Consider the following 27,372-nt stretch of genomic DNA (forward strand, 5'->3'; position numbering starts at 1 on the left):
CATATAAGTTAAATAAGCAGGGTGACAATACACAGCCTTGACGTACTCCTTTTCCTATTTGGAACCAGTCTGTTGGTCCAGTGTTAGCATTTACCAAATACCTACAAGGGTTTGGAATCCCATTCTTTTAAGCAAAAGAGAGCCAATGTTGACAAAAGAGGAAAAGGGAAAATAATAAAGTCAATCAAATGACTTGGAAATTTTTTAAAGAGGTGAAAAGTTTGGATTACGACGAGTATGGAAGAAAGAAGACAGGTTAAGAAGGTTTAAGAGCAATCAGTAAGGAGTTAAAGGTACTATTTAGAGATGGTGATTGGCAGCCATTAGGAATTTCCATGCAGTATAAGTTAGAAGAAAGAGCTTGTGTGGTTAGTAGACCTCAGCAGGATATCAGGAAGAATTTCCTGATGGTAAATGTCAAGAGTTCTGGTTCGGAGGATCAAAGGGCAGCTTCTGGGATGTGCCTATCCCAGGAATATTTTTCAGCCTCAAGCAGGAGACTGTTTGGGTGGTTTTCAGCAGCCCCGTGGATGGATGGGTCTGCCTCCTTGGAATCCGCTGGTCTCATGTTGCCGAGGGGCGTGCCCTCCACAGCTGCTTTCATGGACTCCCAGCCAGCAGCCAACTCCCAGCTCACAGGCCATGGAGTTTTCCCCCCAGAAAGGAACAACTAAGTCTTTCAGTGTCTATTCCCCACTTGGACCAGCCCTTAGGTATACACTGTGGTTTTTCAGCTCTTCAGCACTTAGGCACTTTCCTTCGGAGCCAAAAGCCCTCCTGGGAACAATGCAGCATTTGTGTGTTGACAGTAACAGCCTGTGGCCCAGAGACACTCAGCCAAACTCTCCCTCTGTCCCACATGGGCTGGATCACACACCTCATCTGTAATAATCCACACTCAGTCAGCCCCAGCTTGCCCCTAAGGACCAAGCACCCCACTTCTCTTCCCCCCTGTTCCCCAACTTCTTACCTAATTCAATCCCCAGCTCCACTACCATGTTTATCCCAGTGGTCATGCAGGATGATCTCCACCAGCTCCCATCACACCCATGGGGAACAATGACACAGAGGTGGCTCATGGCCTGACCCTAAACAGTAGGCACTGAAGAGGGAGGTCCACTCTGCTGAGCTGAGCAGTGGGGTGTTTACAAGAGGTTAGGTCTGCAAAGAGATGCCAGTCTTTTCCTATAAGATAGGACTTTTTATTTATCATGCGGTTGTTGATTCACATGGGGAGTTAGGAACGTGAAACAAGCATAGAGTTGTACACGGTCTCTTTCTGCCGAGTTCAGAGACTCGGAAATATTGTTTGACTTCTGGCATGAAGACAATTCCAGAAAGGTGTTTAAAACCATGTTTGTGTCCTTGGTTCTGAGTCAGAGAGGGACAAGGGCTTATAGTAGGGTTTCAACCCTTAGGCAACCCTACAAGATGTTGGATGTTTCAATATTAAATGACCCATCAGAACAGTTTCCCTCTAGGAATGCTCCCTGTCCCCTCATCTCCCCCACCCCCCACTTCACAGCAACAGTGCAGTGTTTCTCTTAAAACCTCCATCCAGTGTATGGGTCCACTCAGTATGAATGCAGAAGAGAAAAATCAGATGGGTAGTAGAGAGTATAGAAAATTTAAAAGAAAGGGCAAGTAGAGTAATTGAGATTTTAAGGAACAAACTGGAGTTTTGTGTGTGTGTGTGTGTGTGTGTGTGTGAAGCTTAGTGAGTCTGTTATTTAGTGTCTCTGAGATTTGAGTCTTTTTATTGACCCCTTTTCATTCAGCATAAAGTAGTTACTTGATTGTACGCAGAAGAAACAGGGAAGCAATCAGAGTTCCACCTTTGACGTCTTCTCTTCTGATTCATGATTTTCTCTCTGAAAAACATCATGGCATGGATATTCAGATCTGGAGCCCAATCTTGTTTTTGAACTCTGAGATGAACAAATTGAGCTATTTAATCCCTCCTGAAAGCCCTAAGTCCATCTTCCACTGTTATCTCATGAACCCCTCATATGAATTTGACTTATTTCCCATCGATATTGTACACAGAATGGTAAAATCCAAAATCCAGCTTCTTTGAATATGCAAGACCTTCCCCAAAGTGCTTTTGGAGTTCTGTTTTGGTTTGGTTCCCATGACTACGGGCTTCCCTGATAGCTCAGTTGCTAAAGAATCCACCTGCAATGCAGGAGACCCCGGTTCAATTCCTGGGTGGGGAAGATCCCCTGGAGAAGGGATAGGGTACCCACTCCAGTATTCTTGGTCTTCCCTTGTGGCTCAGCTGGTAAAGAATCCCCCTGCAATGCGGGAGACCTGGATTCAATCCCTGGTTGGGAAGATCCCCTAGAGAAGGGATAGGCTACCCATTCCAATACTGTGGCCTGGAGAATCCCATGGACTGTAGTCCATAGGGTCACAAAGAGTCTGACATGACTGAGCCACTTTCATTCACTCCCATGATTACCTCCTAAAAAGCGTCTTGACCCTGACCACCATATCCTCCTACTCCTTTACTCTTAATCAAATCCAGCAGAGGTCAAATAATTTTTATTTAACAGAAAATTAAAGGGACTGAGAGGGAAAATGGATTCGATTCAATGGACATGAGTTTGAGCAAGCTCCAGGAGTTGGTGTTGGACAGGGAAGCCTGGCATTCTGCAGTCCGTGGGGTTGCAGAGTCAGACATGACTGAGCAACGGAACTGAACTGAACTGAGAGGGAAAAAAACCTCAACTTGCTTTACCTGCAGTTTCATACTTACCAGTCCCTTCCCTTTCAGGAATCCATCACAAAAATTTTGCACTTGCTCTACTAAGACCTCTGTTATAGGCAGTGTATCCCACTTATCATCCAGAGTCTGGTAAATTGCTAAAGCAGGCAGTTCAGACATCTTTAGTTTGAAAAATGATATCGCCTTTTCATTTTGCTTCACTCCACTGTCCACCAGAATAAAAAGAATCTGCAGTTTGGGAAATTTGAAAGAGAAAGATCTGTCTGAGGTCCTCCTTGGAAGAAAGAGACACTTGGTGATTGTTGCTGTTTACATTGATTGAACTTAGGGTCTGTGCCACAATTTAAATATTCATTGAATTAAAATGAAGTTCTTCTTTTACTTTGCATTGTTTTAGGTTTTTTTCCTTTAGATCAGGTCTATTTAATTTTAAGAACATAGAACTGGAAGACAGTTTAATGATTAGCTAAGGGAGAAAGTATGATCTAATGGCTAAACATGGAGAATTCGTTTTAAATGTTGCCTCTAGTACTTTCTAGCTGTCTGACTTTTGGTAATCAGCCTCTCTGAGATTCAGTGTTCTTATTGGATTTTGTTGGGGGGAGACTGAATAAGAGAATAGATAATATTTCTAGTACAGTTTTTAGCTTATATAGTAAGTGCTTGATAGGGCTTCCCTGGTGGCTCAGATGGTAAATAATTGTTAACTATTTTATATTATTAAATCAAACCTTCTGCTCGATGAGGAAATCTCCTTGATAACAGTCTAGTTAGAGCGTTATCTACATTTAGTAACACTGAAAACTTCCAGTGTTAGGGAAACAACCACCAGAAAGATTTTTTTTTTTTTTTAACCAAACAACCCTCATCATTGGTGTCTCTAGTTCAATGCAGTAGACTTGAAGTAGTTGAAGTTTTACTATTTCAGTGACATAAGCAGAACTGCACAAAGTGGGGAAGGGAAAGAAAGAAATATTTATTGCATATCCAGTAGACACTAGGTACAAGATATGTGTTTTATGTGAGAAATAAACCCTGGGTCTAAAACTTCAGAGTTTATAGTAAGGAGTAAATAAATCACGGGGCTTCCCTGGTGGCTCAGTGGTAAAGAATCTGCCAGCAATTCAGGAGACACGGGTTTGATCCCTGGGTCAGGAAGATCCCCTGGAGGAGGGCATGGCAACCCACTCCAATATTCTTGGCTGGAAAATCCCCTGGACGAGGAGCCTGCCAGGACTGAAGCTACTTGGCACAGCACAGATACATGAAGCTATCAAGACTAACAGGTGATTTTTATGTTCAGTCTCTTTGGATCTCTAATTTTTTTTTTGTCCAACCATCAATGAATAAAAAAGAAATAGACTTTCTGCTAATGGAAGATATGATTAAATACATCATTAACAGTTTAAAATACATCTTAAGTTTTAAGGCAGAGTAATGGGATTTAATGGGATTTATTATACTCCAGTTCTCACTTCATTACCCCTTAACCATAATTATTTTTCTCATTTCTCTCACTTCCCTAGCCCCATCTCTCTTTTTCTGGTGTCCTACAGCTGAGTATTCAAAAGGGAATCTCCCAGTCCAGACTTACCCTCCCCTGGAAGAGCTTAGCTGCCTCCTGAAATCTGTGTAAGTTTTCTTCAAACTCTGAGGAGGCCTTGTTCATAATCAGTAGAAGATGAATCGGAATCATACTATTGAATAGGCCAATTGCAGTCTGGCAAATTGAAATGTATTAAAGCAGAATGAAAGAGAAAAGGAGGGGAAAAAATATTAGTGACAACTCAATGACTAGGTACACTGGACCATAAATGATACCTGACCACCCATCACACCAATGGTAACTCCTACAAGATGGCTTTGGATCAATTTCATTCTCCTAATTTTCATGCAACTTAGTAGATCCCTCATCCCCACACTGAACAGGGTGGAGCTGAGCAGCCAAAGCGATACTGCAGTAGTGATGGTTGGGTTGGGTCCAACCCTCCAAGGGTTGGGTCATAGAAGACATAGTAGCATCTACTTTGTTCTCTCCTGTATCACTTACTCTCTTATACTGTCCACTCAACCAGCCCTGGGAAGAGAATCACATAGTTTCTATGAAGGAACTAAGTTCTCCTGCTAACAACCAGCACTGACTTGCCAATCAGGTGACTGAATCATCTTGGAAGAAATCCTCCAGCCCCCATCAAACCTTCAGATGATTGCCTCCCTGACCAATGGCTGCAACCTCACATGAGCCCCCGGGATCAGAGGCCCCCATCCCTAGTCACTCTCAAACTTGACCCACAGAAACTGTATGAGATAATCAATTTTTTTCTGTTCTAAATTGTTACATTTTGGAGTAAACTGTTATGCATCATTAGACAACAAATACACCATGGAATATTTTAGTCACTTTTTTCAACCCCTTTTGAAATGTGGTGGTCCAGTGGTTAGGACTCCAAGCTTTCACTGCCAGAAGTGTGGGTTAATTCCCTGATTAGGGAACAAAGATCCTGCTGGCCACACAGCACAGCAAAAAACAAAGCAAAACAAACAAAAAACCAAGAGAAGCCAGATACACTTAAAATGGGATTTTGAACCCTTGATAGTAGTGTACACTTTTGAGTGCTTTTGATGTGCTGGGTAGTGTTTTCAGGTCTTTAAGTATAATAACTAATTTAATCTTCAAAGTCCCAGTTTTATAAATAAAGACATTGAGGTGCAAGATCGCCTCAAGTCACATAAGTGATGAGCTGGAATTCTCAGCAGGCAGTGTGACTTGAGAGTCTGTACCCTTAACCATGAGACTCCTACACGGCTGATGGCAAAACCTCAACAAAATCAACTCAGCCCTAAGCACGGTTGAGTTAGTCCATCTCAGGTCAGCCGTAAGATAACTGCTTCAGGAGACGGGAAGTTTGGCCCTTTTGTGTGGATTAGAGATGCTGATTTCCCCTGAGGCTGTGGGTGGTAGAGCGGAGGAGTCAGCTGTGAGGCAGAGGGAGGAGAGAAGGGAGACTGTAAAACTATGACGCTAGCCCCCTTCATTTCCCTGTTCAGAAACAGCGCTGCAACCGTCTCTATTTTAAACAAAATCCCATTTCTTCTTACCTCTCCCTTCTAAAGACAGAGAGTATTGCTGTTGAACTAGCATGTGCGCACACACACACACACACACACACACACACACACACAGAGTGAGCTGTAGGTTAATGAACCTTTGGGCAAAGTCCCAGGATGATGGGAACGGGAGTCACTACACAGGACTCTTCCAGAAGCTACATACTACCCTGAAGAGAATTTTCAGCTCTACTGGCCAACATGTAGGCAAGGAGGATCCATTAAGTTCTTTCCAAAAACTTTCTCCCTGGAGTTTAAAACCAGGTCTTCAATTTTAAATTTGGAAGATTGGAAATTTAAATAATTGTCTCTTGTTTTGTTATTTAAATTTATAGCATGCAATCTACCCTCCTAGAACAGAGATAGAGGATAAATCTTGGGAAGAGTCAAGAAACCAAAGCTAAAAAGTCAAACGATATAGTGAAAGGATAGAGGAAGAGATTGAACATTGCAGAAATGATGAGTTTAATCCTAATAGACACAGTCCGATTTTCACCTTGAAGCCAAGTGTTGAGTGTATGCATTAACAGTGCACAGGAAGTCAACCACGGGACTGGGAATTTCTGCCAGTTGCTACTGGTACAAACCTCTGCACCAGAAACAGATGAGAAATAACCATAGTAGTGTGGGCAGGTCTCAAAAAGAGAAAAACACTACTTTTGGGAAATGAAAAAGTCATGATAAAACTTGCTTCTTTAGAGAAATTCTTTCCTCATTTCTTCTTGATATGAGTCGGCGTCGCCTCTAATGTAGAACTTAACAAAATGTGTCATTGTTCTATAAGTAAGAGATGACCCATTCATCAGAACTTACAAAGGCTAGTCTTTGCCTCTGCCCTCATTCACCTGTGGAATTCCAGGACCCTGGGTCATAAACCAGGGACTGGAAGATCATCTTTTCTGGTCCCCAATGCACTCCTGGCAGCGTTACAGACAATGACCAGAATGGTGATGGTCTAGGCACTTTTCAATGCCTTTTAAATTATTGCTGCCAATGCCCCTGGGATGCATGTGTTTGCAATCCTAACAGAAATGGAAATGGGATCACCATTCCATGGAGACTAACATGGTGTGAGAGGTGGACAGGAATTTAGTCAACAGGAAGAGGGGTGTTTTCTGTTGTAGGCTATGTAGGGGAATGGAAAAACCACAGGACTCAGTCAGACAGAACAGTCATGAAAAAAGCTGGGACAAGTGGACAGGGCTGAACTTCAAATGACAAGTTGTAGGGCTTGAGGAAGTTACTTCACTTTTCTGAACTCCCATCTCCTCTCCTGTAAAATGGAAATGCATGCATCATCAAATGTTCTGCCTTCAGTGACGTCTTTTCTACTTACCGTGTAATATTGAACGTTGTTTGGAACTTAAGAGTCCTCCTCTATAAAATGGACATAATAATCTCCTCTCTTCTACCTCAAAAAAATCTGTGAGTATTATGTGAAAAAGTGGCATAAAAGGGTTTTGTTAGTTCTGAAAAGCATGACATGCATATAAAGTACTGTTATGAGAGAATGTGCAGCATTTTGGAGCCGAGGTAGATCACTGGAAATCAACACTCCATCACTTAATGATGTAAGTTTGGGAAGGTAAAAGGTAGGACATATAAGGTAATTCTATAAGCTGTGTTAGAAGGCCAGAAGATTATCAGGACAGGTGGACCAACACCTTCACCCAGGTTGTAGACAGCATGCAACAACCTAGAAAGACACCCAGAAAGAAACCTGAGACTCTAGGAGGGTCTAGGCAAGTGCTAATTGTACCCGACTGAGAACTGCTGGTCATGAGTCTGCAAGGAGGTAGACACAGAAAATGGGAATAGGTGTGTAAAAACTTTTTAGAAATTTTACATTGCTGTGACATCCAAATATGTGATCAGTGTTTTTAAACAGTTCATTTGTATTTTACAAAAATATTGGTCTCCAATGATTTAGGGAAAAAATTGACCTTCAGCATTTTTGCAATTGTGGCAAGCTTGCCATCTTGTTTGAGAAGCATGGTCTAGAATGCTGGTCACATCAGAGTTGCTTCACTGAACTCTCTTGCAACCAAACTCAGAAGTTTTTGATTAGTCACCCTAACTTTGCATTCTGACTCTCTTACTAGTCATGTAACATGTCATCTCACTTTTCTTTCTTTGTTGGGTAGGAACAAGTTTATCAATCTTAAGGGTTGTAGTAGGGATAGGAATATAAACAATTACAAATTGATTTAATGGTGGTTACTGTTATCATGGGCTGCCTTGGTAGCTCCCATTGGTAAAGAATCCACCTGCAATGCAGGAGACCCTGGTTCGATTCCTAGGTCGGGAAGATCCACTGGAGAAGGGATAGGCTACCCACTCCAGTATTCTTGGGCTTCCCTTGTGGCTCAGTTGGTAAAGAATCTGCCTGTAATGCAGGAGGCCTGGGTTTGATCTCTGGGTTGGGAAGATCCCCTGGAAAAGGAAATGGCAACCCAGTCCAGTACTCTTGCTTGGGAAATCCCATAGACAGAGGCTCCTGGTGGGCTACAGTCCATGGGGTCCCAAAAGAGTCTGACACGACTTAGTGACTAAACAACAATAACAACTGTTATTATTAATTAAAAGATCAGAATGCTTGGAGGAAAGGATTTCTCCTTTGAAGGCAATTACCCTCCCTGACACAGGGCCTGAAGGGTCTAGAGACAGGGGCTACTTACTATAGCATTGTACTCCGTCACCAAGTGGAGGTTGTTGCTCTCAATGAAACGGCTTAACTTGGTGGCATCCATGCTTTCCATGTCTTCACCCTTTAAATCCAGTTGTTTGTTATCCACCTGGGTCACACAAAAAGGATAAAATTGTCACTGTTTTGTCATCAATAAATGTTTCTGAACTATTAAACCCAAGTCAGCCACTAACTCAAGCTCCAAAGACAGAAAGGTCAGTGTTCCTGGCTCTCGAGGAATGCACTGTCCTGTGGGTCACCGAGAAGTAAACAGGAATATCCCACAGAACGTGACAAGTATTATCACAGACCCGTATGTCATCTCAGGAAGAGGAGAAACGCTTCCAGGAAGAGACAGCTCCCAATGAATGGCTAAGACTTGGTCAGATGAATGAGGATGGGGTAGGAGTTTTAAATAAAGAACAGTGTTTGTAAAAGGCAAAAAGATAACAGATGTTCTGTTCTAGAAGCTGCAGTTAGGTTAGCTAGACTATAGCAGTGGATGTTAAGTGTAGTAGGAGAGAGACATGGGCAGTGGGGTGGAAAGTGACTGCAGCTGGCCAGACTCCTCTATCCTTGTGATTTCCCAGGCAAGGATACTGGAGTGGATTGTCATTTCCTTCTCCAGGGGATCTTTCTGACCCAGGGATCAAACCCAGGTCTTTTGCATTGCAGGCAGATTCTTTAAGATCTGAGCCATCAGGGCAATGGGGTAGTGAGGGCAAATTCCCAAAGAACCTTGAGGTTAAGATAAGCAATTAAATTCTAACCTGAGGGCAAGGGGAGCCACTTACAGGATCAGATTTATGTTTTATTTATGTACATTTCTAATGTGAAATGAAACACACATGCAGAGAAAAGCACAAAATGGAAAATATAAAGCTCAGAAAATTGTCACAGAGTAAACAACTGTGGAACCACCACTAAAGGAAAGACATAGAATATTGCCAGAATGTCTGAAGCCCTCTGTGATCCTTCTATTGTTGTTTAGTAGCTAAGTTGTGTATGACTCTGTGCAACCCCATGGACTGCAGCACACCAGGCTTTCCTGTCCTCCATGATCTCCCAGAGTTTGCTCAAGTTCATGTCCATTTTATAATCCGTTATCTTTCTGCCAACGTTCACCATTATCCTGACTTTTACAATGACTATTTTCATTCTTCATAGCTTTACTGCTTAAAAATGCATCTCACTGTTACAGTTTAGTTTCATCTTTTAAAAAATATTATGTAGGGACTTCCTTGGTGGTCCAGTGGTTAAGATTCCATGCTTCTAATGCAGGTGGTGTGGGTTTGGTTCCTGGCTGGGGAACTAAGATCCCACATGCAGTAGGGATGCATAAAAAAAATTATGCAAGTGGAAACAGACTATGTTTTTTTGTTTGTGTATCTCAATTATTTTGTTTTTAAGAGTTATCCATATTATTGCATGTAGCTGTAATTTGTTCATTTTCCTTGCTGTAATAGTATCCCATTGTATAAATATGCAAAACCTTATTTTACTACTGATGGATATTTAGGTTGTTTCCAGTTTCTGGTTATTAAAATAATGCTGCAGTGAACTCTCTTGTTCATTTCTCTTGGAACTCATGCCTCTGTATCTATTGAGCATGTATTTAGGATTGAAATTTTTGATTATAGGATATGTATATTTTTGACATGCACTTTGATGTTTATTTGGGAGATAAGGCCAAGCTATTTTCTAAAATGAAGAATAATGTACACTTGCATCTGTACTGTTTGAAAGATCCCAGTGTTTCACACCCTGGCCAGCACTTGGTATTATCCACCTTTCTAATTTTATTCATTTTGATGAATATGTGGTAGTATTTCATTGCAGTTTAACCTCCAATTCCCCAATTAACTAGTTATATATCGTCTTTTTTGAAGTGTCTGTTCAAGTCACTTGCCTATTTTTCTATTGAGTTGATCCTTTCCTTGTTGATTTGAAGGTGTTTTATATATTCTGGATATGAGCCCTTTATGGTTCTATATTACATATCTTTTCTCACTGGGGACTTCTATTTTAATGGTGACTGCTTGTGAATAGAAGTTAATTTCAATGTAGTCATCAACCTTTTCATTTATAACTAGTGTGTGTTTTTGTTTTGTTTTGTTTAAAATGCTTTGACTACACCAAAGTACTGAGATCCAGAAGTGCTGACATTCACTCAACTGGCAACTTAATCACCTTATGATTTTTTTTTTTCACAACTCAAACTTATGAAATACATAAATGCTGAGATACAGAAAATGTTTGTCTTTATAAAAAGAATCTTGAAAAAAACATTCATCGAAACCACAGGATATTTTAAAATGTGACTTCCCTTTGCATATTTAATTGTTTTAAAATTCACAGTATTTGAGAGAAAGCCTGGGAGAGAACTACGAAAGCAGGAGAAGTCATCCTAGGTGGGGCCTCGCCCACCCTTCTCCCATCCTTCTCCTCCAGGAGAAAGAGAGTGAGCACAAAGGATTTTTAAAGCTGCATAATGCCCAGATGGTGCTAGTGGTAAAGCATCTGCCAGCAAATGCAGGAGAGGCAGGAGATACGAGTTCAATCCCCAGGTCAGGAAGATCCCATGGAGGAGGAAATGGCAATCCACTCCAGTCTTCGTGCCTGGAGAATTCCATGGACAGAGGAGCCTGGCGGGCTACAGTCCATGGGGTTACAGAGTCAGAAACAACTGAAGCGACCTAGCAATGCCTTGTACGTTTCCTTCCTAAGGTTTTGCTAATTGCATAACCATCAGAATCATTACTGTAATCACAACCAGGGTCCTTTTTATGTTTAATACATCTAAATACTTTCTGATTATTTTTCTAGAAACTTGGAGGCCTGGTGTCTACACCACAGCGGATAGAACTGTGCTCTGAGCCAGGAGCTCCTCCCTCGCTGCTCTCTTTTCCAGGCAAACCCTCGCATTTCCCAGAACAGGATGAACAGGAAATGCCAGCTACTCCAGGTGGCTCTGGACTTGAGGAATGCAGTATAGGGGAGGCAGAGTTTGTGAAGTGGTGATAACATTCTCTAAGAAGCAAAGATCTTTCATAAAAGCCACCCTCCTGAAGCCTCTCCAGCTGGTCATGGCTCTTTAAATGAAGCATACCTGATTATTTCTCTATTTCTTAAACCAACAAACTCCGGAGTGCTCATGTGTAGGGTTCCTGGAAACATTTAAACAGGAAACCTCCCTTCTGTAAAGGGAATTTATTTGCATAATGCCCTGGAAAGAAAAATCCGACCCTGGATCCCAGAGTGGGAGAAAATATTTTTTAATATATTTTTCCAGTTTTTGGAAAGAATTTTCTTTGAAAAATCATATTATTTTTCTCCTCAAGAAAAGAGGCACCAGAAGAAAAACAGAAATAGTAAACCAGAAGGGTTGTCACCTTACAATATAATTTTGAGGTTCCCCGAGAGTATCAGATGTGGATTATTATATGATTCAGACACTGTATCATACCAGCGGATTTCATCATTCCTTTTCTGTTTGTTAGTATTTCAGCAATACTCTTTTGAATTAATTCCAATAGATTCCTGTAATTAACAACCCAGCTTTTTGTAAAACATTAAAGTTGTTTTAGTTTGCACCAGTTACAATGTTAAATATCTTGGCCACCATGGAGAAATCATTTGTTCAGTACATGCCCTCTCCTCTCGGGTTTGTTTTTATAAGCTGCTTGGTTACCATATACTTGGTAAATGTATACTTTAGGATTTCTCTGGTGGTCTAATGGTTGGGAATCTGCCTGCCAATGCAGGAGACATGGGTTCTAGTTCTGGTCCAGGAAGATCCCACATGCTGCAGAGCAACAGAGCCTGTGTCCACAACTACTGAGCCTGAACTCCAGGACCTGTGAGCTGAAACTACTGAGCCCATGTGCCCTAGAGCCCATGATCCGCAACAAGAGAAGCCACAACAATGAGAAACCCACACACCGCAACTAGAGAGTAGTCCCTGCTCACCACGACTAGAGAAAGCCCGTGCACAGCAGTGAAGACCCAGTGCAGCCAAAAATAAATAAATTAAAATATATATATATATACACTTTAGAAAAATATTTTAAAATTTGGCATATCTTATTTATTGCCTTTGTTATCAGTTTATTTTTATGCACTCTGCTCTGATTCTCTGCTTGGCTAGGTGCATTTCTTATAAAAGGTTTCCAGGAAAAATTGTGAAAGGCATGAAAGGATGCCCCTACCGTATTTCTATTACTATCCCGTTGGGTCAAAGTTAGACTTGTTCAAGTAGAAGTGGTGGAGAATATTCAAAATGAGGTACACATTCAAATAATATCTGAGATTCCATTTTAGGACAGGTTCATGGTTTATTCAACACAGGATTACATCTCTGTTAGGGTAATAGTAACAGTCCTATTGAGAGTGGGGGGCTGTTATGGCCATACCACCCTGAATGCACTGGATTTTGTCCGATCTCAGAAGCTAAGCAGGGTTGGCCCTGGTTAGTGCTTGGATGGGAGAGTGGGGAGGGACCTCGCACTAGTGCTAGGACAAGCTGTGTCCTCACGCAGACAGGTTGTCATACACAACTTACTATTGCTCCATTTTAATTTTTTCTCAATCACATTTATATAGTTGGCCTGAGCTATTTTTGCAGACTGATGCATTCCATAAATATAGCAAATGCTGCCTTCTTATCTCTCCCGTATAACTGTCAACTCATATTTCCACTTATTATTTCAGCTTATTTCTAAACATGTTCTTACAGTGGAAATTTGCTGTATGGGATAATTCTGAAATTTCTTTGCCAAAATACATTATGTGTGTGTGTGTGTGTGTGTGTGTGTGCACGCGCGCACTCAGTCATTCAGTCATGTCTGACTGTTTGGGATCCCATGGATTCCAAAGGCTTATTTGTCCATGGAATTTCCCAGGCAAGAATACTGGAGTAGGTTGCCATTTCCTACTCCAGGGGATATTCCTGACCCAGGGATCCAACCCACGTCTCTTGCACCTCCTGCATTGGCAGGTGAATTCTCCACTACTGCATCACCTGGGAAAACCCAAAATATGTCATGCCTAGGTTAAATCTTGAGAAATAAGCCAGGGGTTTGATTAAATAGTGCTAAGGAGAGAGAAATGGTTTAGGAAAAATGTTTTTTGTCTTTTTAGCTATATTTAATGAGGTTTTATTTAATGAGGAGCATTAGAGTAGGTAAAATATATGAGTAAAAACAGGCTTTTTTCAGAATTAAATACTGTAGAAAGTCACTATAATAAGGTAGAAAAGGTAGCTTTGGAGTCAGCCATGCTGGGTATGGGCTTTCCTTTTAGTTCAGTTGGTAAAGAATCTGCCTGCAATGCAGGAGAACCCAGTTCGATTCCTGGGTCGGGAAGATCCGCTGGAGAAGGGACAGGCGACCCACTCCAGTATTCATGGGCTTCCCTGGTGGCTCAGCTGGTAAAGAATCTGCCTGCAATGCAGGAGACCTGAGTTTGATCCCTGGGTTGGGAAGATCTCCTGGAGAAGGGAAAGGCTACCCATTCCAGTACTCTGGCCTAGAGAATGCTGGGTATGAGTCAGATGTTTGTGACTCTATAGTTCTGAGAGTCTAGACATCAGAATCAATCTCATGGAACTTCAGTTTCTTTATTGATAATGCAGGGTCGATAATGGGCTCCCCTGGTGGCTCAGATGGTAAAGAATCCCCCTGCAAAGTAGAGACCTGGGTTTGATCCCTGGGTCAGGAAGATCCCCTGGGTCAGGAAGATCCCCTGGATGAGGGCATGGCAACCCACTCCAGTATTCTTGCCTGGAAAATCCCATGGGTAGAAGAGCCTGGTGGGTTTCAGTCTATGGGGTCGCAAAGAGTCAGACACGACTGAGTGACTAAGTGCACACAGGGATGATAATAATAATTTCATCAGATTCTAGTGCCTATCATAAATTAGGCACTAAAACAAACGGATGAAATTCTAGATCTTAAATGAAAGAAAGTATCAGAAGATCTGCAATTGATTCACATTTCCCAGTGTCAAGAAGAAGTCTTAACTGTAGACATAAAAGGGCCTCCTAATGGGTCACATTGAGTATTACATAGAGTAATACATAGAGTCCCAGATACCAACAGGCAGGAATCAGTGAAGACCATGTCCATTGTGTATGTCTGTTCACTCCCAGACCACCCCTACAGGACACAGGCATTGATTATCATTTCTAAACATTGGGATCCTCTTCTGAAGGGCACAGTCACATTGTGTGGTATTTTTTGAGTATATTGAAAGCCTCAGTTTGTTCAATGCCAAACTTTTAAATATACCTCAGTTTAAGAAAACACTAAAAAGAGAGAACAGTCTTGGTTGATGTTCTTTTTCTTTTTTAAAAAAATTATCCCAAAAGCCTGAAGAACATACCTCAACATAATAAAAGCTATATATGACAAACCCACAGCAAGCATTACCCTCAATGGTGAAAAATTGAAAGCATTTCCCCTGAAATCAGGAACAAGACAAGGGTGCCCACTCTCACCACTACTATTCAACATAGTGTTGGAAGTTTTGGCCACAGCAATCAGAGCAGAAAAAGAAGTAAAAGGAATCCAGATAGGAAAAGAAGAAGTGAAACTCTCGCTGTTTGCAGATGACATGATCCTCTACATAGAAAACCCTAAAGACTCTTCCAGAAAATTACTAGAGCTAATCAATGAATATAGTAAAGTTGCAGAATATAAAATTAACACACAGAAATCCCTTGCATTCCTATATACTAACAATGAAAAAACAGAAAGAGAAATTAAGGAAACAATACCATTCACCATTGCAACAAAAAGAATAAAATACTTAGGAGTATATCTACCTAAAGAAACAAAAGACCTATACATAGAAAACTATAAAACACTGATGAAAGAAATCAAAGAGGACACAAACAGATGGAGAAACATATCGTGTTCATGGATTGGAAGAATCAATATTGCCAAAATGGCTACTCTACCCAAAGCAATCTATAGATTCAATGCACTCTCTATCAAGCTACCAACAGTATTTTTCACAGAACTAGAACAAATAATTTCACAATTTGTATGGAAATACAAAAAACCTTGAATAGCCAAAGTAATCTTGAGAAAGAAGAATGGAACTGGAGGAATCAACCTGCCTGACTTCAGACTCTACTACAAAGCCACAGTCATCAAGACAGTATGGTACTGGCACAAAGACAGAAATATAGATCAATGGAACAGAATAGAAAGCCCAGAGATAAATCCACGAACCTATGGACACCTTATCTTTGACAAAGGAGGCAAGGATATACAATGGAAAAAAGACAACCTCTTTAACAAGTGGTGCTGGGAAAACTGGTCAACCACTTGTAAAAGAATGAAACTAGAACACTTTCTAACACCATACACAAAAATAAACTCAAAATGGATTAAAGATCTAAATGTAAGACCAGAAACTATAAAACTCCTAGAGGAGAACATAGGCAAAACACTCTCCGACATCAATCACAGCAAGATCCTCTATGACCCACCTCCCAGAATATTGGAAATAAAAGCAAAAATAAACAAATGGGACCTAATGAAACTTAAAAGCTTTTGCACAACAAAGGAAACTATAAGTAAGGTGAAAAGACAGCCCTCAGATTGGGAGAAAATAATAGCAAATGAAGAAACAGACAAAGGATTAATCTCAAAAATATACAAGCAACTCTTGAAGCTCAATTCCAGAAAAATAAATGACCCAGTCAAAAAATGGGCCAAAGAACAAAACAGACATTTCTCCAAAGAAGACATACAGATGGCTAACAAACACATGAAAAGATGCTCAACATCACTCATTATCAGAGAAATGCAAATCAAAACCACAATGAGGTACCATTACACACCAGTCAGGATGGCTGCTATCCAAAAGTCTACAAACAATAAATGCTGGAGAGGGTGTGGAGAAAAGGGAACCCTCTTACACTGTTGGTGGGAATACAAACTAGTACAGCCACTATGGAGAACAGTGTGGAGATTTCTTAAAAAACTGGAAATAGAACTGCCATATGACCCAGCAATCCCACTTCTGGGCATACACACTGAGGAAGCCAGATCTGAAAGAGACACGTGCACCCCAATGTTCATCGCAGCACTGTTTATAATAGCCAGGACATGGAAGCAACCTAGATGCCCATCAGCAGATGAATGGATAAGGAAGCTGTGGTACATATACACCATGGAATATTACTCAGCCGTTAAAAAGAATTCATTTGAACCAGTTCTAATGAGATGGATGAAACTGGAGCCCATTATACAGAGTGAAGTAAGCCAGGAAGATAAAGAACATTACAGCATACTAACACATATATATGGAATTTAGAAAAATGGTAATGATAACCCTTTATGCAAAACAGAAAAAGAGACACAGAAGTACAGAACAGACTTTTGGACTCTGTGGGAGAAGGTGAGGGTGGGATGTTGCGAAAGAACAGCATGTATATTATCTATGGTGAAACAGAACACCAGCCCAGGTGGGATGCATGAGACAAGTGCTCGGGCCTGGTGCACTGGGAAGACCCAGAGGAATTGGGTGGAGAGGGAGGAGGGAGGGGGGATCGGGATGGGGAATGCGTATAACTCTATGGCTGGTTCATATCAATGTATGACAAAACCCACTGAAATGTTGTGAAGTAATTAGCCTCCAACTAAAAAATAAATAAATAAATAAATAATCCTAGTAAAATTTGGACTGAATTTTCAAAAGTGTAGGGCTCCAAAATCACTGCAGCTGGTGACTGCAGCCATGAAATTAAAAGATGCTTACTCCTTGTAAGGAAAGTTATGACCAACCTACACAGCATATTAAAAAGCAGAGACATTACTTTGCCAACAACGGTCTGTCTAGTCAAGGCCATGGTTTTTCCAGTGGTCATGTATGGATGTGAGAGTGGACTGTGAAGAAAGCTGAGTGCAGAAGAATTGATGCTTTTGAACTGTGGTGTTGGAGGATTCTTGAGAGTTCCTTGGACTGCAAGGAGAGCCAACCAGTCCATCCTAAAGGAGATCAGTCCTGGGTATTCATTGGAAGGACTGATATTGAAGCTGAAACTCCAATACTTTGGCTACCTAATGCGAAGAGCTGACTCATTGGAAAAGACCTGATGCTGGGAGGGATTGAGGGCAGGAGGAGAAGGGGACAACGGAGGATGAGATGGTTGGGCGGCATCACTGACTCAATGGACATGGGTTTGGGTGGACTCCGGGAGTTGGTAATGGACAGGGAGGCCTGGTGAGCTGTGGTTCATGGGGTTGCAAAGAGTTGGACACGACTGAGTGACTGAACTGAACTGAACTGAAACTGAGAAAAAAATGTTTATCTAAAAGCTGTCACCACAGACTTGCCAGTGGAGCAGGGTTCTTGTTTTTGGTATGGCACATAAATAATCTTGTCCACAGAGGTTCCAAGAGTTCATTCGGAGTAGGTCTGTCACTGGTGGGAAACAGCCAGCAGATTCTAAAGAAGAGCGAGCAACTCTGAGAAGTCATCAACAGGACTTTGTAGAGAATAAATCATAAACAAAGTAAAGCGTTTGTTAGAGGTCGTAAAACCTGCAGACACTGAAAGCAATAAGCACTTGTTTTTCTTCCCAAATGTGTATCTTGGTGGAACTAGGACTTTTAAATCAGGCTTTCATAAGGCTATAAACAAAAAACTGGAAAAAAAGTACTTGTGGATCTGTAGCTAATTGGAAATTTTTGTATTGATAGGTTGCTACAAATAGTTCAATGGTACAGTACCGGGAAATGCATTAGTGTAAACTTTTATATCTTTCTTTAAAAAAACATTTTTTTAACTGAAGTATAGTTGACTTACAATGTTATGTTAGTCTCTGGTATATAGCAAAGTGATTCAATTATATATTTTATATATATAACATATGTATATTTTCATATTCTTTTCCATTATGGTTTATTATAGTATATAAACTATAGCTCCCTGTGAAATACACTAAGACCTTATTATTGATCTATTTTATATATAGTCTATATCTTTCTCACCAAAACTCTTCACAGAAGGATTTGATTTAATCCTATTTTACAGTGCAAACCAGCAGCTTCTGTCCAGGTGGGGGAAGAACTGCTCAAGGGACTCAGGCATCTTCAGACAGAGTTTTGGGAGTGAGTAAATTCCTCAAACACTTTCCAAGTGTCTTTGAGTTATCAGAGACCTACTGTAGACCTTTGGGACACAAAGATGAATAAGTCATGGTTCCTGCCTTGAATAAGCTCATGGTCTAGTAGGGTAAAAGGTGAAACAGACACAGAAATACATGACGTGCCCTCTAAAGTGGTCAATTACGTGGGATTTTAGAGGAAACTCTGTCAGTGCTCAGCCGTGTCTGACTTTTCGAGACCCCATGGATTGTAGACTGCCAGGCTCCTCTGTCCATGGGATTTTCCAGGCAAGAATACTGGACTGGGTTGCCTCTTCCTGCTCCAGGGGGTCCTGACCCAAGGATCAAACTTGAGTCTCCTGCATCTCCTGCATTGGCAGGCAGATTCTTTACCACTGTGCCACCTGGGAAGCTTCAGAGGAGTGGTTAGGACAATTGGAAGATTCCAGGGAGCCTTTCTGAAGAATAAGCTGCTGGAACTGTTTCACTGGAATATGAGGAGGAGTTGGTTGGGTGAGCCTAAGAGAAAGGGGCCCTGAGGGGGGCTGGCATTCTAGGCAGAGAAATAGCCTATGTGACATGATGGAAGCATGTCCTCATACTGTGTATAGTTGGGTTATTGAAAGGGTAGAGACCAGGGTGGGAATGTGCTAGAAAAGGGAATGGAGAAGCAGGTAGTGGCCTGGTCATAAAAACTACACATTTAAATGTCTTGATTTTGTTCTTGTAATATGGGGGAATATTGAAGTGTTTTCTAAAGAAAGAGGTGTCATGGTCAAATGTCCATTTTAATTCCATCATTGTCATACCAATCTAGAAACTGAATAAGAAATAGTGAAGGGAAACCTATTAAGAAGGTATGGGAAATGTTTATGCTAAAAAGGTGCTAAGAGTCTAAGCAAGGAACAAAACAAAGGGCAGAGGAAAAGTCAATTTTTGTGCATAACACCATCAGTACATTAATTGAATCAATAATAATAACACAGGAGCAACAGTAAGATTCAGGCAGCTACAGACACAGAAAATACTTCAAACTATTTAATAAAGATGGAAGCATTAACTGGATAATAAAACAACGTGTAATGGCCATGGCTGTGGGACTGGCTAAATCAGACCTCACCAGTGGCAACACTGAGTTTTCATTGCTGTTTAGGGACCTCCCTCATAGCTTACATAGTAAAGAATCTGCCTGCAGTGAAGAAGGCCTGGGTTCAATCCCTGGATCACGAAGATCCCCTGGTGAAGAGAATGGATACTCACTCCAGTCATTTTGCCTGGAGAATTCCATCGACAGAGGAGGCTGGCGGGCTACAATTCATGGGGTCCCAAAGAGTCGGACATAATTGAGCAACTAACCCTTTCACTTACATTTATGAACTCATTATTGTTGATTACTGTCTTCCTTCAGAAGTATCACTTGTATTTTATGTGTCTCCACAAATATTTTGCTGGTGCCTGAATAAACTGGTGTAATAGTAAAAAGAAGAGTTAAGGAGAACATAGGCTCCAAATACAGGGTGGGAGGTATGATTGGCAAAGATTAGAGAGTGAATGAACGTAGCCATTCACTAAAATAGTGTTTTCATGGGAAGAATGTGACACAGAAAGGGAAGGTGACAAACTCAGTCTTGACTAAGTGAAGACAGCAGTCAGTTTAGCTCAGTCGCTCAGTCATGTCTGACTCTTTGCAACCCCATGGATTGCAGCGCACCTGGCTTCCCTGTCCATCACCAACTCCCGGAGCTTGCTCAAACTCCAGGACTGCAGTATTTATGAGGATATTCAAATAGTTCTATCCAGCAAGCATCTGAATCATGAGAGACGTCCCGGCTAGAGATAAAACATTTCACATCCTCAACAAACACATAACCATAAAACATAAGAAAAGATCCTATTACTGAAGAATTACTCATTCATTCATTCATTCATTAGTTGATTCACTCACAGGCAGAGCACAGAGGAATTTAAGGGCAGTGAAAATCCTGGGATACCATAATGATAGATTTATGCCATTACTCATTGTCCAAAACCATACATTGTAGAACACCAAGAGTGAACTATGATGTAAATTATAGAGTTTGGGTGGTTATGACATTTCAATGTAGCTTCATCGGCTGTGACAAATGTACCACTCTGGTGGAGATGTTGCTGATGGGGGAGGCCATGGATGTGTGGGGCAGGAGATATAAGGGGAATCTTTGCATTTTAGTCTCAGTTCTGCTCTGAACTTGAAACTGCTCTAAATAAATAAAGCCTTTTTCAAAAATTAAAAAAAAAAAAAGATTCATTGACATATTCATTTATTCAGCAAATACTTATGAGTACCTGCTACATGGCAGGCACTTTTATTTTTTATCTTGTTTTTTTAAAGATGCTTAATTAAATTTATTTTTAATTTATTTTTGGCCACAGATCATCCCATGCAGAACCTTAGTTCTCTGATCAGGGATCGAGCCCATGCCCCTGCAGTGGAAGTGCAGATTATTAACCACTGGACCACCAAGGAAGTCCTGACAGACTCTGTTAAATGCTCAGTGGTTGAAATAGTGAATAAGACAGTCTCTGCCTCCATGGAGTCTATAACTTAGATTGGGAAGAGCATTGGGTCAGGCAGTAGTGTGGATAGAGAAAGAGAAGAACTCAAGGAGGCCAAAAGAAGAGGTGGACCTAGAGAAGCAGGTTCCTAGGTCAGGGAAAGAGAGACTATTAAAGAGAAAAAAAGAGTGGTTAGCAATGTCAAATATGGCAGAAATGGTCAGTAAAATAAGATCTAAACAATGTTGGTTGGGTTTGGAGATATGGAAGCCATGGACACCTGGGTGAAAGCAATTTTAATGGAGTGATATGCAAATTAGATAATGTATTAAGTAAGAGCTTAAAGAAAGCCAAAGACACTGAATACAAAATACATTTTAAAGCAATTTGGATGAAGAATGTAAGAGAGAGAGGATAAAGAGTAGAGGGAAGAACACTCAGACCAGAAATTTTGAAACTTTAATGTTTGCTCAGTTTCTCATTTCCAGTGGACTCTGATCATCTTCACTTTGACGTTCCACCCACAACATAAACGTAACAACCAAATAAAACATCAGAAATACCCACTTCTGTTATACCCTCACTATTCCTTAGATACTGTGACTTTCAAGCTCTCCTCCTCTCCATAATTTGATATCTGATCCTTGCAGTAGTGTGGACAGAAAAAGAGAGAACCCAAGGAGACTAAAAGAAGAGGTGGACCCAGAGAAGCAGGCTCCCAGGTCAAGGAAAGAGAGAATATTATGCCTTTTCTTCACTTTCTGCTGCTACCTCTTTGCTACAGATCCTTAGTACACGATCTATCTTGTCAGCCTGATAAAAGTTCTCTCTATTCCTGTCTTTTTTGCCTAACCATCCATCCAACTCATTGCTGCCAAAATAATCTTGCACAAACACATTATTGTTCATGTTATTCCCCTGATCTAAAGGCTTGAGGGGTTGCCCAGCGCCGGTCAACTTAAGTGCAAACTCATTAAGCTGGTATTCAAATTTCTCCACAATATGGTTCCAATCAAACTGCTCTTTTATTCATCTGCCCAAAACATGTTCTCTGAGATTCAGTCAAGTTGGCTTGATTACTCTTTCCCAAGTTTAATTTTTTTCCCCCATTTGGGCCATGAATTCTCCTCTATGTTGTCCAAATTTTATCTGTTCCTTAAATCTCAGTTCAGTTGTCTCCTTCATAACCTATTTTGGTCAGAATTCCTACTCTGCTTTTTTTTTAATCCCATTTTTTATTCTTTTTATTAGAATATATTAGCATTAACACTGTGTTGATAATAGCATTAACGTTAGAAACTGTTGATGACAGTACTGAGAACATCCTTAAGAAGGGAACAAAGGAACTATGTTCCAATACTCACTGAAATCTTCTTAACCTACCCTTTCTTCATTGTAAAAGGGACAGGGAAAGTGTAGGGGTTTGGGAGATGGCTCAAAGGAGGAAAACGGCATGCTATATTCTGCACATCTCTGGATTTAATATTTGCAGGCCATAGAGAAGGTCCAGAATGTGGAATAACTCTTAAGGCCATTCAGCCAGGACTTGGATCATGGGTTACAAAGCTGATGTTCTGGCCAACTCATGTAGTGCCTATCCTGCTTTGACCAGTTAGACTCTTGTAATGTTGCACCTGGAGAAGGAAATGGCTATCCACTCCAGTACTCCTGCCTGAAGAATTCCATGGGCAGAGGAGCCTGGAGGCCTCAAATAAGGGCCTGGAAGTCCATGGGGTCTCAAATGGTCGAACATGACTGAGGAACTAATATACACACACACACAGTATTTTACCCATGGTGATGCTGTTTGTATTATAGATACTTGTATGTTACGTCTACAATCTCTACCATATTTTAAGAGCTATGAGAGGGGAGAATATACTCAATGTGTTTTTATGATCATTACCTTGCATAGGGAACCCAGTAGTTGTTAACACACATTTGATAAATATAAGTGAACTCTCAAAGATATGAAAATATTAAAAAGTATATATATATGGAAATATAAAAATATAAAGATCTCTGACCCAAGGATCAAACCCAGGTCTCCCACATTGCAGGTAGATTCTTTATTGTCTGAGCCACCAGGGAAGCCCCATAAAAGCATTTATTATAGCACTGCAGTAATATAAAATATTTGAGATTATCTAATTATCTGTAGAGAGCTTCCCTGGTGGCTCAGAGGGTAAAGAATCTTCCTGCAGTACAGAAGACCTGAGTTCAATCCCTAGGTTGGGAAGATCCCCTGGAGAAGGGAATGGCAATCTGCTCCAGTATTCTTGCCTAGAGAGTTCCATGGACAGAGGAACCTAGTGGGCTATGGTCCATGGGGTTGCAAAGAGTCCGACACGACTGAGGGACTAATACACACACCGAATTATCTATAAATAGGAAAATGGCTAATTAAGCTATTCCATGTCCAAATTATGGAGCTGTATGCAGTAGTTTTTTTCTTTGTATTTTTTCTTTTGAAAATTTATTTTAATTAGAGTATAATTGCTTTACAATGTTGTATTAATTTCTGCTGTAAAACATGAATCAGCTATATGTATACATATATCCCCTCCCTCCCGAGCCTCCCTCCCACTCCTCTTTTATTTTATAGATAAAAGAATCGAAGTCAAGAAAGTGTTTTGTGACCTGCCCAAGTCACATGGCTGTTCAGTGAGAAAGCAGTGCTGTAAACCTCATGTCCTGACCCTCAGTCCAGGCTTCTTCCCATTTCATGACAGCATCTGTTTAGGAAGCTTGAGTTGAGCCATCCTCCTCATATGGTCCCTGATGCTGGCATCACCGTTGTGATTCAAGATCTAGACTCCATTCTGGTCTCAGAAGTCTGTGCATTCACAACCCAAGGAAAAACTAGAAGCCTGGCTGGAGTTGCCCACCTGACTTACCAGACGGAAGAGGGAAATGGTGTTCCCAGTGATGTTGTAGTGAGCCAGAACCTCGGAGGCAGTGCTGATCCCAAAAGACACGTCTTGGAAATTTTGCACCACACCGTGGATTAGGGACACTGCCGGTACTTCTAAATCCTAAAGACAAGAAGGAAAAAAAAGAAAGAAAAAAACCCACAGGTTGTTTCTGGAGGAAAGAGTGAAAGAGACTAGGGAGTAGAAATATGCTCACACATATCAAATCAAAGTGTCCAGTGAGACAACATTGACCTCTAAAAATGCAGGCTGGCTTCTCAGGGACATGATTGAATTTTCCAGGCTGGGTGGGTTAATAGGTAACTATGACACAGTGGCTAAGTCTAGAACACCTATCTGGCTTTACTGCAGAACTTGCAGTTTGCTGGGCTTCCTTGGTGGCTCAGCTGGTAAAGAATCTGCCTGTAATGCAGGAGACCCAGGTTTGATCCCCGGGTCAGGAAGATCCCCTGGAGAAGGGGATGGCTATCCACTCTAGTTTTCTTGCCTGGAGAATTCCATGGACACAGGAGCCTGGTGGGCTACCATCCATGGGGTCACAAAGAGTCAGACATGACTGAACGACTAACTTGTAGTTTGTTAATAGCTGAGAAGGGGCTCAAAATCATAAAGACCTGAATATCCACAGTCATCGATAAACCAAAGGAGGCAAATATTTGGGGAATAATTTGTGGAGGAAAGAAGAAACGTAAAAATCAGAAATAGGTGCTGTCAAAAGGACCAAAAAAGAGAAAATAAAAAGAAGAGAAATTAAAGTGGAAGCTTAGAAGGTGTGTTAACAAGGCTGTGTAGGACGTTGGGGAGCAGTGCTCTTTCCACTGTATGTACGCCATGAAGATACTGTTCAGGCGTTGCTCATACTCTAGAACCAAGGCCTGCAGGACAGAGTAGAGAAGCCTGTTTTGAATGATGATTCCAGGCCTTCTTATTTCCCTGCGCTCATGGGACCCTCATCCCCAGAATCTCTGAGCAATAAACAGCCGTGAACATGTTTGTCCTTGACATTTCTCTGGCAAGAGGAGATATGCTCAGAGAAAAGATCATGGTTAGCCTGCAGCTGGGGTCAAGCAGAGGGAGCTGGCACTGTGCTCATCCAAAAGGGCGTGTGGAGTTCATTTCAGGTTATGAACAATTGTTCTTCAAGGCTTCGTCTTTTTTTTTTTTTTTTAAGCCACTCCTTAGAATGGAATTGCTCTAGAAGCAAACAGCGACACCTGGTGACCATTTGAGTTATCGCACCCTCCTCCAATTCCACTTCCTTGCCACTCAGGCCTAAGTGTAGGCTGCTGTTTTTGTCTACAGGTCAGATCGCCCATCACTGAAAAATTTGCCCCCAGGCCTCACACCCACTCCCCCACTCCACTCCTGTCTTCCTCCCCTACTTATAGATCATCAATTTTATTTCCAGCTGTGTACACAGAAAAGACAAGATGATGGTGATTTGGAATTAATGAATAGAAACAGGCAAGAAGGTCTGAGAGGAGAAAGTAGGGGATTAATTAGCTGTGAAATCAGCAGATTTACCTCCAGAGAAAAAGAAAAATGCTGGAATAATGCCTTCTCCTTTATGGTTGATTTTTTAGCCAGGCAGCTAATCTGGAAGATGGAGGCTAAGACCTTCAATATGCAAAATGTCATCTTTATTCAATATTTCAGAGCAAACAAATGAAAAAAAAAAAACAAAAAAACCCAAAGAAGAGTGTGTATGCATGCTCTGTTGAACTCTTTGTGACCCCATGGACTGTAACTCACCAGACTCCTCTGTCCGTGGGATTTCCCAGGCAAGAATACTGGGGTGGGTTGCCATTTCCTACTCCAGGGGATCTTCCCGACCCAGGGATTGAACCTGTGTTTCCTGCATTGACAGGTGAATTCTTTACCACGGAGCCACCTGCGAAGCAAAAGAAGAGTGCAGGACTCCTTACTTGCTAAGAGGCTCTAGACTGGAGGCAGCTATTCACAAATGTGTTGCCTGCTTGATACAAGTTGGTTTACTCTGGGCCCTGCCTTGGAAATTCAAATACTGACTGAAGCTTCAAAGCATGTACAGATGGGGAGACCCAGACAGCAGCCTCAGAACTCTTGAAACAAATATGAGAAAGATGTGATTCAGAGACTGGGAACGTCTAGAAATTGTGAGATCTTGATTGACACGCTAAAATCAGACTCTGCTCTTTGACTTCTAAGGCAGTATCATCTGGCCGGCAAGTGACTAGCATGGCTCCCTTAAGGTAGCATATTTCTGGTTCTTTGGGAGAAGGGCAGGTGGCAATATCTGAACAAACCTGGAAGAAGCCTATGACAGCCACCTCAGCAGCAGCAATGAATTCCATGGCAGCTTGGACATCTGTGAGCTGCACAGGTTCCTGGGCGCCGGGACCATCTAGGCAGAGATGAGGGTAGGGGTGGGAGGAAGAGAGAGAGAGAGAGACAGAGAGCTTGCAGGTACTGAGTGGGGAAAAAGCAACTCTAAATCACAAGGGCATCTCTATTTTTCCTCTTCATACTAAGGCCAAAGAGATTTGGGAGTGCAGATGTCACTCCAAGGCTTTATTTCTTTACTAACTTGTGTGTGTGGGGGACTTCTCTCATAATAACCTATTTTAAAATAATATTTATTTATTTATTTGGTTTCGCCAAGTCTTAGTTGTAGCACGAAGAATCTTTAGTTGAGGCATGTGGGATCTAGCTCCCTGACCAGGGATCGAACCTGGGACCCCCTGCATTGGGAGCACGGAGACTTAAGTCATGGGACCACCAGGGAAGCCCATGATAGCCTATTTCTTTTTTTTTTTCTTTTTTAGCCTATTTCTTAAGGATCCCAGACTCCCCTCTTCTCTGCTAGGCAAGGCAGATTTTTATCCAGCATCTCCTGAAAAGTTCCTAGGTTTGGGGAACAAATACCCAGAGTTCTACCAATATTCCCTTCCCTTCTTCCAATAACTCTTTCACCCCCTGGTCACTCAAGTGCTCCTTTCTCTTACCTGATGATTCCTGAATTTCTGCAGCAACTTCCGGGGAAGGTTTGTATGTGAAGAGAAATAACAGAATCAGGCATCTGGACGTCATGGCTTCCACTTTCTTGCTCCTGTTCCACACCCTGGTCTTGGTGTTTGGAGCCGCTGACACAGGGCAGCCCACTCTGCAGTTAATGGATTGTGGTGTAATTTGTGCTCTGGGAACACTGCAGCTGACTCTGGGGCAGGGGGACCTTCAACTTTTGAGATAAGAGACAGGATTCGGTAACAGGGCCTCAGAACAA

The 27,372-nt window shown here is 41.5% G+C and overlaps 1 protein-coding gene across 2 annotated transcripts; it reads right to left on the minus strand.

Annotated features, from left to right (window-relative positions):
• Window positions 1-1,180: 1,180 nt before the first annotated feature.
• Window positions 1,181-27,266, minus strand: ERP27 (endoplasmic reticulum protein 27). 2 transcript variants are annotated; one of them, XM_043881427.1, is made up of 7 exons: window positions 27,095-27,266; window positions 26,396-26,493; window positions 24,075-24,212; window positions 8,515-8,631; window positions 4,323-4,448; window positions 2,759-2,956; window positions 1,181-1,871 (listed from the first exon to the last, which is right to left on the minus strand). In XM_043881427.1, the coding sequence occupies exons 1-7, from the start codon at window positions 27,177-27,179 to the stop codon at window positions 1,824-1,826; spliced, it is 810 nt and encodes a 269-aa protein (XP_043737362.1). In that variant the 5' UTR covers window positions 27,180-27,266; the 3' UTR covers window positions 1,181-1,823. The 2 variants fall into 2 exon arrangements, with proteins under 2 accessions (XP_043737362.1, XP_043737363.1); XM_043881428.1 differs by lacking the exon at window positions 2,759-2,956.
• Between the last annotated feature and the right edge of the window lie 106 nt (window positions 27,267-27,372).

This window comes from Cervus elaphus, chromosome 22 (assembly GCF_910594005.1).
Source record: "Cervus elaphus chromosome 22, mCerEla1.1, whole genome shotgun sequence".
In the NCBI taxonomy this organism is placed as follows: domain Eukaryota; kingdom Metazoa; phylum Chordata; class Mammalia; order Artiodactyla; family Cervidae; genus Cervus; species Cervus elaphus.

What these genes read in the sequence shown, in the direction of transcription:
- ERP27 (XM_043881427.1), bottom strand. Translation starts at nt 27,179, where the DNA reads ATGACGTCCAGATGCCTGATTCTGTTATTTCTCTTCACATACAAACCT. An exon ending in AGAAATTCAGGAATCATCAG is followed by an intron (nt 26,494 to 27,094) that starts GTAAGAGAAAGG and finishes ATCTCTGCCTAG; the next exon opens with ATGGTCCCGGCGCCCAGGAA. An exon ending in TCCTGAAAGGGAAGGGACTG is followed by an intron (nt 1,872 to 2,758) that starts GTAAGTATGAAA and finishes GATGTTTTTCAG; the next exon opens with AGAGAAAATCATGAATCAGA.